The following is a 17,877-nucleotide window of genomic DNA, read 5'->3' as shown; positions in this document are numbered from 1 at the left end:
GGCCTTAACTCAATTGTCTGGAACAGAAACTTGGTCAAATCTCTATTTGATATCCTTGGCAATTTGTTCAAGCTACCTGTCATTTGCAATGATGAAATGCACGTTGGTGCACACATTGGAGGCACATCAACTTTGAGTACCAGGGTGTTCTATGTTCAACAGCTTACATTGGAGATTCTTGAAAGAATAGCCAGGAGTTTGACACAGGAGAATGCAAGTACCTCTTATCACTCTTAACCAGTGACTGAATTTTACTTATTATTGAGCATTGAAAGTAGAATTGTGAATGTTTACACAGGGATCGGTGGCAGAGAGTTATGACATTGACTTCCTTGTGGAGTTCATACATGGAACTACAGATACTGCAACTCGCAATCAGGCCTTGATTTTTCTATCAGTACTGGGAGGAGGACATCCAGATCTTGTGCTGCAACATGTGATAAGTGTTTTCTCTGTGCTTGGAGAAACGACCTTAATACATGTAATCCCTCTATACTGTTTTTCCTTCTGGTGATCTGAACATTTATACCATGGAAATCCTGTCATATCAACAAATGATGTGTATTCTACATATAGTGTTCAAAATCCTCTAAAAAGTTAAAATTTTTCCCATCTAAAAATCACGTTCCAGTTAGCCATTTCGGTCAACCATTTCACTTAGGCCGTTTTCCATTTCAGTGAAATGTTTCAATGCTAATGAAACATGTTTCGAGGTTACCATGAGTTTGACGGATCTAAAATATTGAGATGGATGGGCATTGTGGTCCAACCCAAGTACTTGCAGAAAAACGTAATATATGTGCTTGCAAGCAAAATGAACCAATTGTTTGGTCTCTGTTTTTTGAAATCCTTTATAGGTCCATTTGGAAAAATCACTTATGCAAACTGCATATGCCACACACCCTTTGCCCATGAGCCGTGAGTACCAATGTGGAATATGTGAGACTCACCACACATTATCATGACCTCTTGAACAACTTGTGTATCCAACAACCTGCCCTTTTCTATACAATCTTAGAATTCTTTTGTCAACTTCACTCTCCATTTAGCAAGCTTTCCATCTCTATCTTTTGGACGAATTGTACTTGGAACCCTCACATCAGGTTCAAGAAGGGGATATAAAAGGTTCTCTTCAAGAGGTCATGGTATGAAACATGCTGGTTAGACAGAGTTTCTTAGAGTTTCTCAGAATTTAGTTGCACAGGCATTGACGGTTGGCTGAAAAGAATTTGACAAAATATTTTTGGTTGACGTTGTTCTTATTGTTGTCCATATTATGAACTGAACTTCACAACTGATGTTCATGGGATGATCCTCGAAGAATGCTTTATAATCAGGAAGCTCAATGTGTCACACTTAAAAGTGTTTGGTTGTATTGTATATGTTCATGTGCCATATGAGTTACGAAAGAAGCTTGATCTTAAGGTTGAAAAATGTATTTTCATTGCATATGCTTTAGAGTAGAAAGGGTGTCATTGGTATAACCTTGTCATCATAGGTGAGTTCAGAGTGAGCAGGGATGCTATTTTTGATGAGATATATAATCGGAATGCATCTAGTGGTGATGCATTTGATGATGATGATAATCATGATAATTATGTACAGAAAGAAAAGCAAGAATCATAGAGCCTTAGATAACTAGAAACATTATCTATTACTACATCTATAGTAAGTCCTTGGACAAGAAACATGATCTAATACTACACTTAGCAGTCCCAAATCTTTAGGTGTATCTACTAGTGTTGCAGGTAAAGACAAAGGTTAGAATAAAGTATCAGATGGTAATGATACATCTGCTAGTTATTTGGGGTTTGATGGAGATTCTAGTGGGCTTGGATGATGAGCATGGCATTGTTTCAGTTAGGACACTAGGTGTACAGAGAGCACATTGTAATGTGAAGGCTTCACAGTGGTATGTATGTCTAGTAGGGTCAAATTCCTTGTTAAAGATTTGATTTTGAAGGTTATGAAGCTCACCATTATGCTTATATGATAAAGGTGATTGAGGATGTTGAGTCCACTTATTTTGAGGATACAATTGGTCATGCTCATTGGGATATAGTTATGGATGAGGAGATGGATGTATTAGAAGCTAATAAGAGTTGGGATCTAGTACCATTGTCTATTGGCAAAAAAGCTATTTGTTGTAAGTGGGTCTATAAAATTAAGTATAATGTAGATGATTTTGTTAGCAGTTATAAGACTAAGCTGGTTGCAAAAGGATATGCTCAAATATATGGCATAGATTATGAAGAAACATTTAGTCTAGTTACTAGGATGTAACTGTTAGATGTGTGCTTACTTTGGCAGTATCCAAATATAGGAGTTTGAAGCAAATGGATATAAAGAAGGCCTTCTTGTATAGTGAATTATAAGAAGAGGTGTATATGGAGCAGCTAGCATGTTATGAGGATATAGAGTATCCCACCTATATGTATAGGTTAAAGAAGACGTTTAGTGGATTGAAGCAAGCACCCAGAGCATGGTCTCACAAGATTGGGGAGTATCTCATCAATATTGGCTTTTATGTTTTTGAGGTTGATCACTCACTTTTTGTGAGAAAGGGAGATACATGTTTGGTTATCATAGTTATCTATGTGGATGACTTAATCATTACATGTGACAGTGACAGTGGGATTACAGAAGTCAAGAACCAGTTGAATAAGAAGTTTGAGATGAAGGATTTGGGTGAGCTAAGGTACTTTCTTAGTATTGAGGTAATTAGATGTGAGGATGATATATAGCCATCCCAAAGGTTGTATGGCTTGGATATGTTGTCCGAGTATTGTATTGTAGCATGTAAGCCTCTTTTAGTGCCATTGCAACAAAATGTGAAGCGAGTGCTGATGTTGGGGATGAGATAGAAGACCCTACTATGTTTAGGAGGATAATAGGGAGTCTAATTTACATGACTATCACAAGGCCAAACTTGAGTTATATTGTTGGTCTTCTTAGTCAGTTAATGTAGATGTATAGAAAGCCTCATTTGGATGTAGTTAGACGTATATTGAGGTATGTGATGTCCATTTTGCATTATAGACTTTTTTATGAGGATATATAGGTGTTTGGAGATATAGATATAGATTGGGTTGGTAGCATATTTGAAAGAAGATCTACCAGCGGATTCATGTTTTCCCTTGGTAGTGCAGTAGCTACGTGGAGCAGCAAAAAGCGGCTTGCTTTATCGACTATAAAGGCCGAGTACAGAGGTGCTGCTATGGCAGCATGCAAGGTGGAATGGCTGCAAAAGTATTCGGTGATTTTGATGTATAGGAAGATAGTCTAGTTGTCATTCATTGTGACAACATGAGCATCATACAAATAGCTAGGAACCTAGTGTTCTATACTGGGATAACACATTGAGGTGCATTACCACTTTGTGTGAGAGAAGGTACTTGCAAGTGAGATTGGCTTGGTATATGTCAGCATGGCGGATTAGATAGTTGGCATTTTCATAGAGGCGTTGGGTAAAGAGAAGCCTTGGAAGTTTCGAAGCTTACTTGGAGTTGCAGAGATAGAGTTGAGCTTGAGGGGGAGTGTTGAGATGGCAAGCTCAACACATGTAGACACTGACGATGGACTGCCAGGTTAGATGGGTCGGCATGCAGGTTGGTGGTCATGTGAGCCTCACATGGCCATTGACTAATCACTTATTATGTTTAGTTCATTGCACCTACCTACAGTTGGCATAGTTATAGTGCGAGTGGATTAGTATAGTTAGTTATGCACTGTTAGACTTAGTAGGCCACTTTCTTTTATGTTGTATCTTATCTATACTTTGTATACATTGTATTGTGTGTGAAAGAAGAAGAAAGAAGGAGCAAGAAAACGTTTTGGTCACCATCTCTTTTCTTGTGTTTTTAAGTGAGCTTCCTCTCGTGTGTTTGGTATGTGTTTGACGCAAGAGCTCAAGTAAGTCCCCCAAACACGCAATTTGTTACATGAAATGCCTTGTGTGTACCAGTGAATAGTGGCTGCTGGCTTTGCTATTATGGTTCTCATTTGTATAATTTTGACTAGCCTAGTTTATAGGTAAAGACATGTACATTGCATGGTCTGTCAAGGAACATGTCCCTCCAAATCCACTCTCCTGAATTCCACTGCAATGTAGGTGCCTCTTGTGATAAACCCATTGTTTCCATCTATCAGTCAACTGAATGAGTCTGGATCAATGCACGATCTCCTCTCAGTGTGCCACAACTTTGATCCTTTGTCCAGGGAAGCCCATGAACTCTGCTTGATCCAAGTCATCTCTTTGATTGAGAGATTAGAGTTTTTGGCAATGACATGTTATGTGTTTTTGACACACAAGGATACTATTCTGTATAACTTTGCAGTGGCGAGAGGACAAATGTTAGAGATCTCAAGGAACAGGACAACAATGCCTCAATCACGTTGTATAGTAGTCATTATAGGTGTTGGGGTGGCACAATTTTGGCGCATTCCTTTTTTTCAATCTTACCAGGTTATAGAAGGGTTTTCTTACACCCTCCAATCAAAGTTATTGCAAAAGCTTTGTAGTCAGTTTTCTGGTGATTACCTTCATGCCTGGTTTGATTGTCACGGCATTCAGCTGAATGTTCAGGAGAAGGTTTTGTTTTAGCCTGTAGCTGATGCATCTAGGAATCTGCAACTAAATATCTGAAACAAGAAGTTTGGTTCCTTTGGCAATGTTTTCGGGTGTGGGTTTAGACCCAATTTGTATATAACATGTGGAGGAAAAGGAAAACTATTTTGTTCTAATGGTGCTAAGCAGGATTGTTATCATGCAGGATGACAGCCACTCATATATTGTAACGGAGAAGCTTATTTCTGCAGTTGTGCCAGGGTGGCTTGAAAAAATGAAAGACCCAAGACTTCTTTTGCAGGTGATTTATGAGGCTCACAGTGAATGTCTTATTAGTTGTTTTTCTCTTGCTAAGTGTTTGCTCATTACATGGTGCAGATATTTGTCAAGGCATTACCTCAAATTCCAAGCCACCGAAGAACTCCCTTGCTGAAAACAGCATTAAGGTTAGACAATAGTAATGATACTGACTGAAAATAGCGGCTAAATTTATGTAGGATCTCTGTTTCTGACTACAGATAATGTTTTCTCCAAAGAATACATGTTCTTAGCACAATCGGTCAGTTCTGTCCTTGTTTCACTTAAAGTTTGTGCCAATTAATTATGGCGTCTAATGCTTTGGGAATATCTCCATAGCCGCCACAAAGGCACTAATTTGCTCTCATGCTTGTGTAAGTAAACTGCTGTATCATCTGCAAACTCCACATCAAGGAGCTCCTCAAGCTCAGAGGTGGCCAACTTGATGTCTTTGAGACATGTGGATCTGTCTGCTGAGAAAGATCTCATGACTTCTGCTACAAATAAAATAATGAGGCTAGTAGGAAACCCCATGTCACTCATCTAGTCAGAGACAAATAAAATAACGAGGCTAATTTTGTCTCATAGGCCTTATTGGCCTTTTGCATATGTTAATATTTCTTTCTTTCTTCTTTCTTTCTTCTCTTTGTGTATGACGTGGCCAAATGTGCTGTCTTGCTTAGACAAGTATGGAGTGAAGTACTCATTGAGGCTAGGAAAGGAGTTAGTGATAGCGATGCCATCCTCAAGTGCTAAGTAATCACGTTTCTTGACCTATCTATCAAAGTATACCATTGAGGACCTTACGTTGAGCAGAGTGAGACTAATGGTGAGTGTGGCCTCTATATGCTTTGATTTTCTGAATTGTAGCCTAAAACATCCCTTTCCCAAGGGTACCACTTGGTGACCATGGTTGGGGTACCTGTGAGAGTTGCCTTGGAGTCCTTCAAACCGTGAATCCTTTTGTTTGGGGGAGTTTTTTTTTAAAAGTTTTGGGGGGGGGGGGGAGTGGGCGGTGTGATCCGCGACTAGTCTAAGGCAATAGAAGATGCTTGGAGGGTAGTTACTCTATCTTTCAGGGCTTGCTTTATGTATGGAGTTGAGCGAATCTTCCAAAGGACATTAACTGTAGATAATGGGGGTGTTGTGTTCAAGCCTCTTTTTGGAGGTGGTGGACAATTGTGATCTTGCATGCCTTAGTAGTTTCATGTATTTGTTGTGTTGACGCTTTTTCGTTTGTTGGTGTGGAAAAGAGTCATGATGATTTTGGCTCTTGTGAAGAGGGGAGAAATAGAAGTGGTTTGGGTAAGGAACTAGGGAAAGTTTCCTAGGGTGGATGAGATTGAATATGCTTCTATTTCTGGATGAAGAGATCTCCAAGCTGAAGTATTTATGGTGTGTTGTAAAAGCGACGAAGGTACAAAGATGTGGGTGTTGTGGCTTGTTGGAGGGATGAGCTGAAGTATTTATGGTGTGTTGTAAAAGCGACAAAGGTACAAAGATGTGTGGGTTGTGGCTTGCTGGAGGGATGATGCAGGTGCAAATGATAAAGGTAGTGCCTATAGAGGTTTGAGAAAAGGTGGAAATGCAAGTAAAGTGTGATCCCCGACTAGTCTAAGGCCACAGATTAGTATCATTGTGCCAAAAGTGAGCATAAGCAAATGATGCTAATCGGTTGTGAAGCTCTTGCCTGTCGTGCTGCTGCCCTCTCTTCTTATTCATCAACAACTTCCACACTGAATAGATGCCTGTGCGGTTAGTCACAGGCTTTCCTATGAGTCTACATGTTGCATCTTGAAATGTGAATAGCCTCCACTACAGTGGGGCACGTGGTTCCAGGAAGTTGATTGTTTTAGTTGCAGCATGTCCTTGCCGGGCGGATCGACATCTTTCTTTTGCAGGAGCACAAGCTCACCCTCGCCCAAGCCCATCGGGTAGGAAAGGTACTTACAGGCAGTTCACACAGCTATTGGGAGTACTCCATCGGTGCCCATGGCAGAAGTGCAGGCGTATGCATCTCTATTGGCCCGAGCGTCACTGCTTGTGTACTTGATCACGGGACGATTGTGGCAGGGAGGGTCCTATGGATTAGATTGGATATTGGGGAGACTCGTGCCTTGGAGTCCTCAATGTTTATGCCTCTACTAAGGTTAGGGGATGCAACAAGTTCTGGGTGGAGATCGTAGCAGGACTACCAGAGGTGGACTCTTGGATTGTTGTTGGAGACTTCAACAACTTGGAGGTCTTAGAGGACTAGTAGGGCAGAGGTAGAGATTACCAGGGTATGGCAGGGGAGGAGTAGGAGGCATGGGAGGTCTTTCTCTTGCGGTAGGAGCACCTGATACTTGACGGAACCCAGCTCTCCACATGAGGGAGAGATTGTTGGACTTCTCTTGGGGATACAAGCGGTTGGGCGGAGTTCTGCTGGAGCGGCTGGACAGGTTTTATGTGGGAGAGTGGGGGTGCTCTCGCAGAGGCCAGGTAGCGCAGTTGGCTGGCACCACTTTGTCTGATCACTGCATGGTTCTCCTGACACTCGATGCTCTAGTTTAAGCCTTGGACACGTGATCCTGTCGGATCCCTAACTCGATCTAAGAGGGAGGAGGTAGATTGAGCAGCTTTGGACTGGAGAGTGGGATAGGAGGGATGGGAACGCAGAGGAGGTTGCAGAGGTCCTAGTCGAGTCGAGAGCAGACAGGAGGCAATCCTACAGGCCAAGCAATAGAGCTGGGAGGAGGAGAGAGCACTCCGGCGAGACCTAGCAGCGACGCAGAGACTACCCTAGGAGGCACTAGGGGACCCCACTCTCCACGCACAGGAGGTGTGCGCACGGGCAGCCCTTGCTGGTCTTGAGGACAAACACTCGGAGTTTTTCTTCCGTACCTAAGTAGCCTTTTGGGGGCGGAAGGGGGACTCGATGGCCATGGAGTTTTTCCAAGTGCATCAGCCTCGCACCTCAGGAGATCAGATTCGCAATCTCTGGGATCAATATGGGAGGATTCACTCTAGCTAGGATGAGGTGATGAAGATTGCCACTGACTACTATAGACACCTTTTCCAGGAGGAGGCAGCCTCAGCCAGAGTATAGCGTTGTAGACAGTAGGTTTGGGGCCACATGCCGTCCCTCATCATAGAGGAGATGGGACGTTGCCTCCTAGACCCCTTCACAGAGAAGTAATTAGAGGAGGCTTTCCGTGCATAGGACGGGCAGAAATGTCTGGGAGAGAATGGTCTTTCTAAGGCCTTCTTGACATTACCTATTGGGAGGTGGTGAAGGACCCCCTATTGCTAGCCTTTTAGGAGATCTTCAGCTTAGGATGGATGCAAGGGAGTTTATTGGTAGGTTTTATTAGTCTCCTCCCCAAAGGGGGAGACCGGTTGGAGCTATCCTAGTGGAGACCGATCACCGTGTTGTTAGTGGCCTATAAGGCATTGGCCAAGATGATCAATAGGTGACTTCGCTCTGTGCTTCCAGGTATCATTTATGACACATAGACATGTTTTGTCCAGGATAGGAGCATCCTAGATAATGTCTTCACCTTCTTCGAGGCGACTGAGTGGGCCTAGCACAGTGGTTAGGGATTGGCTGTACTTCTCTTCGACTTCGAGAAAGCCTATGATAGGGTGATTGAGACTTCTTAGAGGGCACCATGGTGAGGTTGGGCTTTCCCTAGGCATGGATCGACGGGGTTTGTGCACTTAACAGATTGGCTACTAGTAAGGTTCTCGTAGATAGTAGGAGGGGGGAGGAGTTTTGACTGGAGAGATCGCTTCCGGCAGGGTTGTCCTCTTGCCCCGTATCTGTTCCTACTCTTTGCAAAGGAGATGTCTTACTTCCTCCGCTCACGTGTGAGCATGCTACGTGGCCTTTTTTCCTTAGCAGGCCGAGCCCTAGTGGTCAACTAGAATCTCCTAGCGACGGCTTGGTACATCGCCTCGTATTGGTGCGTTTCCTCTGCTTGTGTAGTTTAGCTTCGCCACCTAGTGCGGAATTTTCTTTGGGCTGGCTTAGACGGTTCCAAGGATTCTTAGGCCAAGGTGGCTTTGGCAACCATCATCTGACATCGGTCTGAGGGATGTCTTGGGATCATAGACCCAGAGTTCCAAAGCATGGCCTTTTGGGCAAGCTAGTAGTCCGCGGGCTCACACCAGGAGGGCAGACCTGGAAGGTCCTATTGCAAGAGGGTCTCCAAGAGTGCAAACCGTGGCTTGGTGGTGATTGGACGCCATCCTTAAGATGGATCTTCACACGATGGCCCAAATCACGCCACCTAGATCCTCCTTCCTCCGCAGCCTGCTTCGTGTGTGGTAGGGCCTCCTTAAGGCCCTAATTCAGAGCCCCCAAGGATGCCAGGAGGAGATAGACCACCAACCGGTGGTTTGGAACCCCTAGGTGAGAGATCGGGACGGGATACAGATTGGCGAGCGCCCCCACATCTAGTGGGTTGGTTGGGAGACTGCCCCTGCTCGTACTATGAGGGCGTGGTGGGAGGTATACATGATGGTGGATCAGGAGGTGTTGCAGCAGGCATCAGGTTGTCAGCGAGGAGCTGAGGTGAAGAGAAGGGAGATTGACGCAGCGATACCTCAGAAGGGGCCTGCCCCCCAATCTGAGAGCCAGTGGAGCTTGGCGAGATATGGGCCGCTAGATTCTCACCGGTAGGTATCCCCCTATAGGTGACATGTAGAGTGAGCGGCACCCCCTCCAGGATTTTCTCCATCGTACAAGATGGGGGGCGTTTAGTCCTTCCTTGGAGGATGATTTGTGTGGTTGGTCTTTAGGAGAAGACTTGGGACCTTATGTGTTTTTGGAGGAGTTTTGGGAGTGGCGCCTCTGGATATGGGAGAGCAGGCCATTTGATGAGCTGGAGTGGGACCCTGGAGAGTGGCTATGGCCGGCCATTGCGGTTGCCAAGAAGCCACTGAGGTTCTGATGCAGGAGGACATGGACAGGGCGCCTTCACGTAGCAGATACTAGGCGGAGCACAGTATCACAGATGCCTTCCATCGGACTTTTGGGCGCCGCCTATGGGACAGCTTTGAGAGGCTTGTATACATGATATATTTGTGACCTTGCATCAGCTCCACCTAGTCTGTTGAGCATGAGCACTCCGTTGTAATTAGCTTTTTGAGTAATATGATTAGCCACACTTGTAAAAAAAAAAAATAATTCTATGGCCAGAGAAGATGCGTGGAGGGTAGTTACTCTATCTTTGAAGGCTTGCTTTATGTATGGAGTGGAGTAAATCTTCTAGAAGGCAGCAACTATAGGTAATGGGGGTGTTGTGTTCAAGCCTCTTGGTGGAGGTGGTGGATGATTGTGATCTCGTATGCCTTAGTAGTTCCATGTATTTCTTGTGTTGATGCTTGTTGGTTTGTTGGTGTGGAAAAGAGTTATGATGATTTTGGCTCTTGTGAAGAGGGTTGTTTGGAAGAGGATGAAATAGAAGTGGTTTGGGCAAGGAACCAAGCAAAGGATGCTAGGGTGGATGAGAATGAATATGCTTCAATTTCTAGATGAAGAGATCTCTAAGCTGAAGTATTTATGGTGTGTTGTAAAAGCGACAAAGGTACAAAGATGTGTCGGTTGTAGCTTGCTGGAGAGATGATGCAGTTGCAAAGGATAAAGGTAGTGCCTATAGAGGGTTGAGAAAAGGTGGAAATGCAAACAAACTAGGTAGATAGCTATGCACGCATAAGGCGGGGGTGAGGTGAAGGCATAAGGTGGGGATAGACAATGTTGAGTAAAATGGGGTGGGATGATCGTTGCATGTGGGGGGTGGATGGAGAGGTGGCAATCAGTTGGGGAGGGGCCAATAATGTAGATGACATTTGCAAGTGTGATACACTATGCAAGAGTGCAAGTGATGGGCGACCAGGCAAGTGGCAATTGCAGTTGGTAGATGCTAGGATCAGTCGAGTAGTAGTAGCGAGGTACGGTACCAAGGTAGTGACCAATCATCAGGGCAGTGAGGGTTGTTGGTCATTAGGTGTCATGTGTCACAATAGTTGGCTCCACTTGACAGGTATTGCTGATCTCTGTTTTGTGAATATTGTTTTGGAAGAGGATAGAATTGAATTGGGTATTTCCGCTATGAAGATGTTAGCATCTTCATTAAATTATAGATCGAGATTGGGCTTATTATGGACCAAATGAGCACTACATTGCAAAGAAGATAATTGGGTTTTATTAAAAAAGCACAAATAAGTTGGAACATCCAATTCAAAAACAAATTTGTTGGCAGCTGACTTCAAATGCTGAAATGATGTCTATATCAAACTTACGATTTCAAAGGGTGGACAGCCCTATACTACATAAGAACAATGATCAACTTCAAAATAAATTACAAGAGTTTTGTAATTTATAAGAAGAGAGGATTAATTGTCAAGCAACCACAACATGCCAAGATTGACATTGAGGTGGTTAATAGTCATTAGATGGAAGTGTGAGACTCACGGTAGTGTCGAATCTTAAGATCCAAGTGTACCACTGATTGGTCTCTATGTTGGGTCTATCTACGTATGAGAAGAGACATGTAGCGCTTTAGCTTTTACACTATATGAGAAGAAACAAAATTATGAGTGGAGCCTAAGATTGTAATGGTTTGATTATTAATGAAACTAGAGCTTTAAGAGTTTCTGTGGGTGAAACTTTGCTGTCTTAATGTGACAATCAAGGCATCTGCATACACTAAAAAACCAATCTTTTGCTCGAAATAATAGAGTACCTATTGCCATATTATTTAGGAAAGGTTTAGACCTTGTGGTCATTGCCTTCTCTTTGTGCGGAAAATCCTAATATTTGTAGATGTGGCTAGTTTAGTGGCTAATCCTCCTTTCCATGTGAAGCTCAAACAATGCCCTGAAGCATCAATGCAAACTTCACTTCCAACTTTTTTGCAAAAGTGGACTGAATCTTGGCCTAGGTATCTGGCTTAGGGTGTAGTCCTACCCATCATGCGTATCTGCTATAACATGACATGTGCTTCTCTTATTTGTATGCATCGTTGAATTGATATGAATCATAATAGGCTATCCACTTGACAAGGCATGAATTAATGTTGGTTTCATCGCATTCCTTCTTTTCACTCTTTGAAGCCTTAGGATGAAATAAAAGAGGTTTTGTAAGCACAAGTGGAAAGTGTGGAGTGGGTAGCGCAATGAGTAGTCATTACATTCGAGTAGTTACTGCATTTGCTTCAATTAAGCTTAAACATCTGCCGCAAGTAGTGGATCGCTATCAAACATAAAACATGAAGAGCCTTTGAGATGATGGCAATGCGTGTTCTCAATAACAAGAGTTGTGGAGTGGACATACTCCATGTGTTGATTGTTACTAGTTATAATAATGTCACATGTAGATGCTACACTAGATTTTACCAGGACATGAAATTTTATTGCTTTGCTTAGCATTTGATTAAAAGTGAATCAAATGTGCTAATATGACTTGCACATATGAGTTCCAAGTTAATTATTTCATAGTGTGGGATCCAGGATTGTGAGGTATCAATTGGTGCCAAAAGGAAAAGTTGTAATAAGTTATGATTGACACGTACTAGGTGGTACCTGGTGTTAGATTTGAGCCTAGACCAATTTATTGGTCACTAATGTCAATGGAGACTTTTAGAGACTAGGCATCTAAGGGCCAATAATTGCCCAAGGATAGTTGGAAGACAAATTAGCGTAGCCAATTTAATTATTGGTGGTTGAAAATAATTTTGGAGCACTATAATAATTATTAAATTAATTTTTAAAAGTAATATTATGAAAATTAATTTAATAAGATGACTTATATTGGAAAATAGGATGAAAAGGCTATCACTTGGCAAAACTTGTCCATGCAAGCGGGGGAAACGTTTTTGGGGTTGGTGCAGTCTATTTTGGCCATTGTGAGAGAGGAGACTGTTAGAGACCAAAAATATGCTGTTGATGTGATTTGCAGGGACTAGGGACCATTCCTATATTAGATGATAGCAATTTCAAGCTCTCTAGGGGTAGGTGAGAGTAGCGGAAGGTCCTTCTATTCATGGTTGTCAGGTATGAAAGGTACGATATGGTATGATACGATAAAATACGGTACTAAATAGTACCTTATGATTTTATAAAGTATGGTATAATATTACTACGAAATTTTTTTAAACTTAATTTTTAAAAAGATTATAAATGATAAGACATGTTTAAAGTGAAAAAACACTATAACAATGCCATTACAAAATGAGATCAATGATCATACATGATACTGTATATATGAATGATCATACAACTATCATAGGACTCGGGACTCAAGAGTCAAGAAGGGAATGTACCAATCTAAATACAATCATCAATGATATATCATACATCACCATCATCATCATCATCATTATCATCATCATCATCATCATCATCATCATCATCATCATCGTCATCATCATCATCAGAGCACTCATCAAGAGAGTCTGAAGATGACCCCTCAGCATCAGATGATGAGACACTCTCATACTCATCCTGACTGATGAGGATACCATCATCATGAAATGATGGCTCCCTAGGCAATGGCTGTGTAACTGTAGGCAAGGGGGGAATGTCATCATTAGGCACGGGATGAGAGTTACTATAGACCCTGCCTCACATATGTCCCTCTAACTGTCGTATGCAAAGTTGATTGCGAATCTTCATGTGAATGAGAGAATAGACATCCAATTTCTCTCACATGCGCCCAAAGAGCAATTGTGAGCAAGGACTCTCATGGCCAAGGGTTGAAGAGTCTATAGTGCATATCCAAAATTCTACCACCAAAAGAGAGGCTTCAAAATCGACTCTTTTCTCCAACAAATGGGAGAAGCAGAAGCCACATGCCCCCCGTGACCTGCATAGCATCCAAGCTCCTCTAGAACTGTGTTGTGGTCATCCATGGAAAGCACACGATTGAGATATACAAGTTGGTCAGAACGGAGCTCTCTATCATCCATGATTGCTGGAGACTTGTAGGTCGGATGTAATAGTGTTGAAAATCCATGGATGGGCTTATGTATCCATACCCATCTCTTCTCTGCTATGTCAATGATGTGTGCATGTTGTGACTCTATGATTACCGTGCAAGTACGTGCCTCCACCAATGTTGCACTAAAGAAGTGAATGAGAAGGCCCATGATGGACCCCTTGCAATCACTCGTACGTAACACCCTATAAAAGGGAGTCATGGCAATCGTGATCCCATGGACTCTATGCCAGAATTGCTCATTGAGGTACAAGCGCTACATGGCTTTCATCTCCTTTGTCTAATGCTCACCCCATTCATTCCATAGAGTGGACACCACTGTCTAGCATAGGGCGACAAACCGCACCTTATAAAGGCGCTCCAATAGCAACGTGATATAAACAAAGCGAGTTGAGGAAGGCTTCTTCAACTCAAGCATACTATGCTTATGATACATTACAAGCACCTTTACCTTCACCGCGAAGAAGGTGACAATAGATGTAGCCTTATGTACCACCCTCTTCACTCATTTGAGCTTTCCAATGTCCTTCATGAGTAAGTCTAAACAATGACTTGCATATGGAGTCCATACTATTGAAGGAAACTTTGCCTCAAACAAATGGCTTATGCGCCGATATTTGGATGCATTGTTGGTAACAACTTAGGATCAAGGGCTTTATCAATCCTCTCCTCTTCATCAATCTTCTTTGTTCTCATGTGATCGTATGTAACACCGTTCCATCCTTCACATGGGCCCACATTGGCGATAGTTCTCACCATCTTTCTCCATTGCTCATGCTCTAGGACATTGAATGCAAGATTGCACTTGATCACTATGCATGCTATCTCAATGTCCTCTTGTCGTCGCCTTTCTCTAAAAAAGGCAATGGATCCAAGCATATGATGGGGAGCTTGATAGAGAGAGAGGATTGACTCTTTGGTGCTGCATGAGCATTAAATCTTTGCCTTTTTCCAATGCTGGAGCCGGAAGCCGATGTGGAGTCAGCACCACCAATGGTGGAGGCCTCACTCGCACCAGTTGAAGATATGCGTCACTTCCTCCTCCTCTAGTGGATCTTTCTCTCATCTTGGCGAGAATCTCCTTTGCAATGTGTTGAGGGATCGCCTTGCATGTAGCATCTTGTCTCCCCATCTTGGAAAGATGTTGAAGAAGCCGGCTCACACCACTTGTGTAGCGCTTCCTACAATACTTGCATGTCCAATGGTGGGAGTTGGACTTCTTTGTATCCTTCTCCACATGGATGGCATACAAGTTGAAGGCCTCATGCTTCTCACGTGTAATGATGCCAACTTCCAACCGATGGAGAGAAGAGAGTCGAGACTTGTCACTCCAATCGGCGATCATGATGATGCTTGAAGAGGGAGGGGATGGGAGGAAGAGGAGAGAGTGAGAGCTTTAGAGGCTTAAAGATCCAAGAGGGATGGGGTGAGGTGGTGATACTTGAAGAGGGAAGGGATGGGGGAAGAGAAGATCATGCTTGAAGAGGGAGGGGATGGGAGGTTGATGCTTGAAGACAAGAGGGTGGGGATGAACCTTGAGGAGAGAGTGAGACTTGAGAGAGACTAGAGTGTGCAAATGAGCTTCAAGTCCACAACCCGTCTCTTTTTGCCAAATGTTGCTATCGGCTCCGGAGCTATAGGTGACAGCTTCCATGACTATTTGAGCAAGGTAATAGCTGTTTTTCAACATTTTTGGCGATGAGATTTTGAAATCTCTCTCTATAGCATTCTCTCTCTTGGCCCAGCTGCCATCTCTCAAGTTATCCAAGCCAAATCCAACTATTTGAGTGATTAGAGGTGGAGATATTGGAAAATCTCCACTGTAAACCCTAATTTACAGCAGAAATCAAGATTTGACAGCCACCTCGGGATTTGTGCTCAAAATTGAGGGCCTAGGAGTTGAATTCCAGCAGCTGAAATTGAGGAATTTCAAGGAGATTCAGGAGGCTAGCCAGTCAATATCAGATTTGGGGCTGAATTTGTCTCCAAGGAGCAGGGTGAAGGCCACTCCTCCAGCAAACCAAGGGGCAAATTAGTTTGGAGGCTTGCTGTCAGTTTTGACAGCAAGCATCACTTGGATTGGCAGAGGAGATCAAAGGATCTTAGTTATACTCCATCCATTTTTAGTGAAAATTACAGAAATACTGCAAGGGATGCCGACTTTAGGGCCAACATGCTCTCCATTGTCCAAGATTAAGTGGTAACATTTGGATTTTCGGTTTATGTGAATTTTATGCTTGTTGTAATTATTGATTAATCAGGTTATTACCATCCTCTCCGAGAATGAAGGTTGGTTTCATTGGATGTCATGTAGAAAGAGGAGAAAAGAGCAATTGTATGAAGAGGAAAATAGTGTGTTTGTGCGAGAATGAGAATAGGGGAGGGGATATGCCATGGGTATGCAGCTAGAAGGATGAATATGGGAGAGAATGAATGACGTTGTTTGCTTCGAGAAGAAAGAAAGTGTATATGAATAACACCTTGAAAAACACTATAGGTAAAACAGGAAGTATAGAAAATTCATGTGAAGGATTGTTGAGTATAATGATTGAGCAAACAACCAATTTGGTGGGATGTAATACTAGACCATGTGAGGGGCTGAATGAAAGAAGGTATTGAAAACCCATGTGTACATTGCGAGAATGAGATAGACAATGGAAGTGACAAAAAAATGATTGCTGAATATTGAATTAAATGAACAAGAGAAGTTGTGGAATCCATATGTCAAAGCATAAGCACAATGAGCGTAAAAAAACGGTTAATGGCTGACCACTAAAGTACATCCGCTCTCTCCCCCCAATAGGATGCACATGTGCACACTGAGATACATCGGAGTGGAGAAGAAGCTGAATAAATAGGAAACAAAGGAATACAACCCTTTGCCATGTTATTCAATTGTGGACATGTAATATCATAAGGCATAGAACAATGAAAATGAGAGTGGACCATGTAAGCACAAGCAATGGGTGATCAAGCCAGCATCAGTGTGCCTTGGATAGATATTGATGTTGATATGCATCATACTAATCCTTGACTAGAGACAATAGAAATAACTGAATCTCAATGTTCGTTAGGGGTTAGGTTTGTGGAAAGCACATGTTGACCATGGATTCCTAGCCTTTAGCCAAACTACCAGAGGGTCGGTCATGTGTGAATAGAGCAAACTTTGCTCTTTATCAAACATTCTCATCATGAACTTGAAATGCAAATCAGCTCTAGGATTTGAAAAGTGCTAGACTTCATTATTGCATGCTTGGATACCTTGTAGCCTTCCCGAAGTTGTCCCTACTTTTCATAAAAGTAGCATTGCTTGATCTTCTTCCTTTTTGTGATATCCGTCATTGAAGCAGCAAGCAGTGTAGTCATATACTAGAAACTTACTTGATTCCTCGATATTTAAGCTGGTCAAGTATTTGCCGCAGCCTGATATTGGGAAGGCAGCTTGTTAAGGCCTATTTGTACCAAATGAGTTTTTGACAGGTCACTTGAAGAATGAATGACTGAAGAGTATTGGTTGGCTTCTTGTAGTGAACCATAGTTTCCATGCGTTTCGGAAACGGAAGTTTCGGAAACTGGAAGAAACGGAGTTTTGGAGTTTTGGCCATTTGAAATTTTGGTGGAAACGGCGTTTCGGAGAAATCAATAAATTATGATTAAATAAATATATATATACACATACTAAGTATACTAGAGACTAGAGTCACTTGTGACTGAACAATCTTAACTTTTAGCACAAGAATCCAGCTTCCAAGACCCATGATTTAAATTTCACAAATTACATTGCACAGTAATTTCACATAGTTATCAATTTTGCAAGCTACAAATCACAAGATTGAAGAAATCTGAAATCACGCAAAATAACTTACAATATTTTGAAACAAAAGCATAACATACTAACATCATAACATTTGTCATCCAAGAATCATGATCAGAACTTAAAAGTTAAAGTCAAATTCATCATTCATGAGACTCATCACTCGTCACTCATGATAATATGAGTAGTCACTTGGAATGAGTGCAACCAATCAAGATA

The 17,877-nt window shown here is 42.4% G+C and overlaps 1 protein-coding gene across 3 annotated transcripts in view; it reads left to right on the top strand.

The window, feature by feature from the left end:
* Window positions 1-17,877, top strand: part of LOC148033163 (ARM repeat superfamily protein) — a 169,839-nt gene that overhangs the window by 130,454 nt on the left and 21,508 nt on the right. For all 3 annotated transcript variants that reach the window (XM_087681033.1, XM_087681032.1, XM_087681034.1), the window contains exons 29-32: window positions 27-213; window positions 299-481; window positions 4,773-4,868; window positions 4,946-5,013. In XM_087681033.1, the coding sequence (XP_087537159.1) occupies window positions 27-213; window positions 299-481; window positions 4,773-4,868; window positions 4,946-5,013 (534 nt within the window). The remainder of the gene's footprint in view (window positions 1-26; window positions 214-298; window positions 482-4,772; window positions 4,869-4,945; window positions 5,014-17,877) is intronic.

Source organism: Lygodium microphyllum, chromosome 7 (genome assembly GCF_053477565.2).
Source record: "Lygodium microphyllum isolate KBCC chromosome 7, Lygodium_microphyllum_v1.1.10, whole genome shotgun sequence".
Classification (NCBI taxonomy): Eukaryota; Viridiplantae; Streptophyta; class Polypodiopsida; order Schizaeales; family Lygodiaceae; genus Lygodium; species Lygodium microphyllum.
Note: the sequence above shows the minus strand (reverse complement) of the source record. Positions and strands in the feature narration are given on the sequence as shown.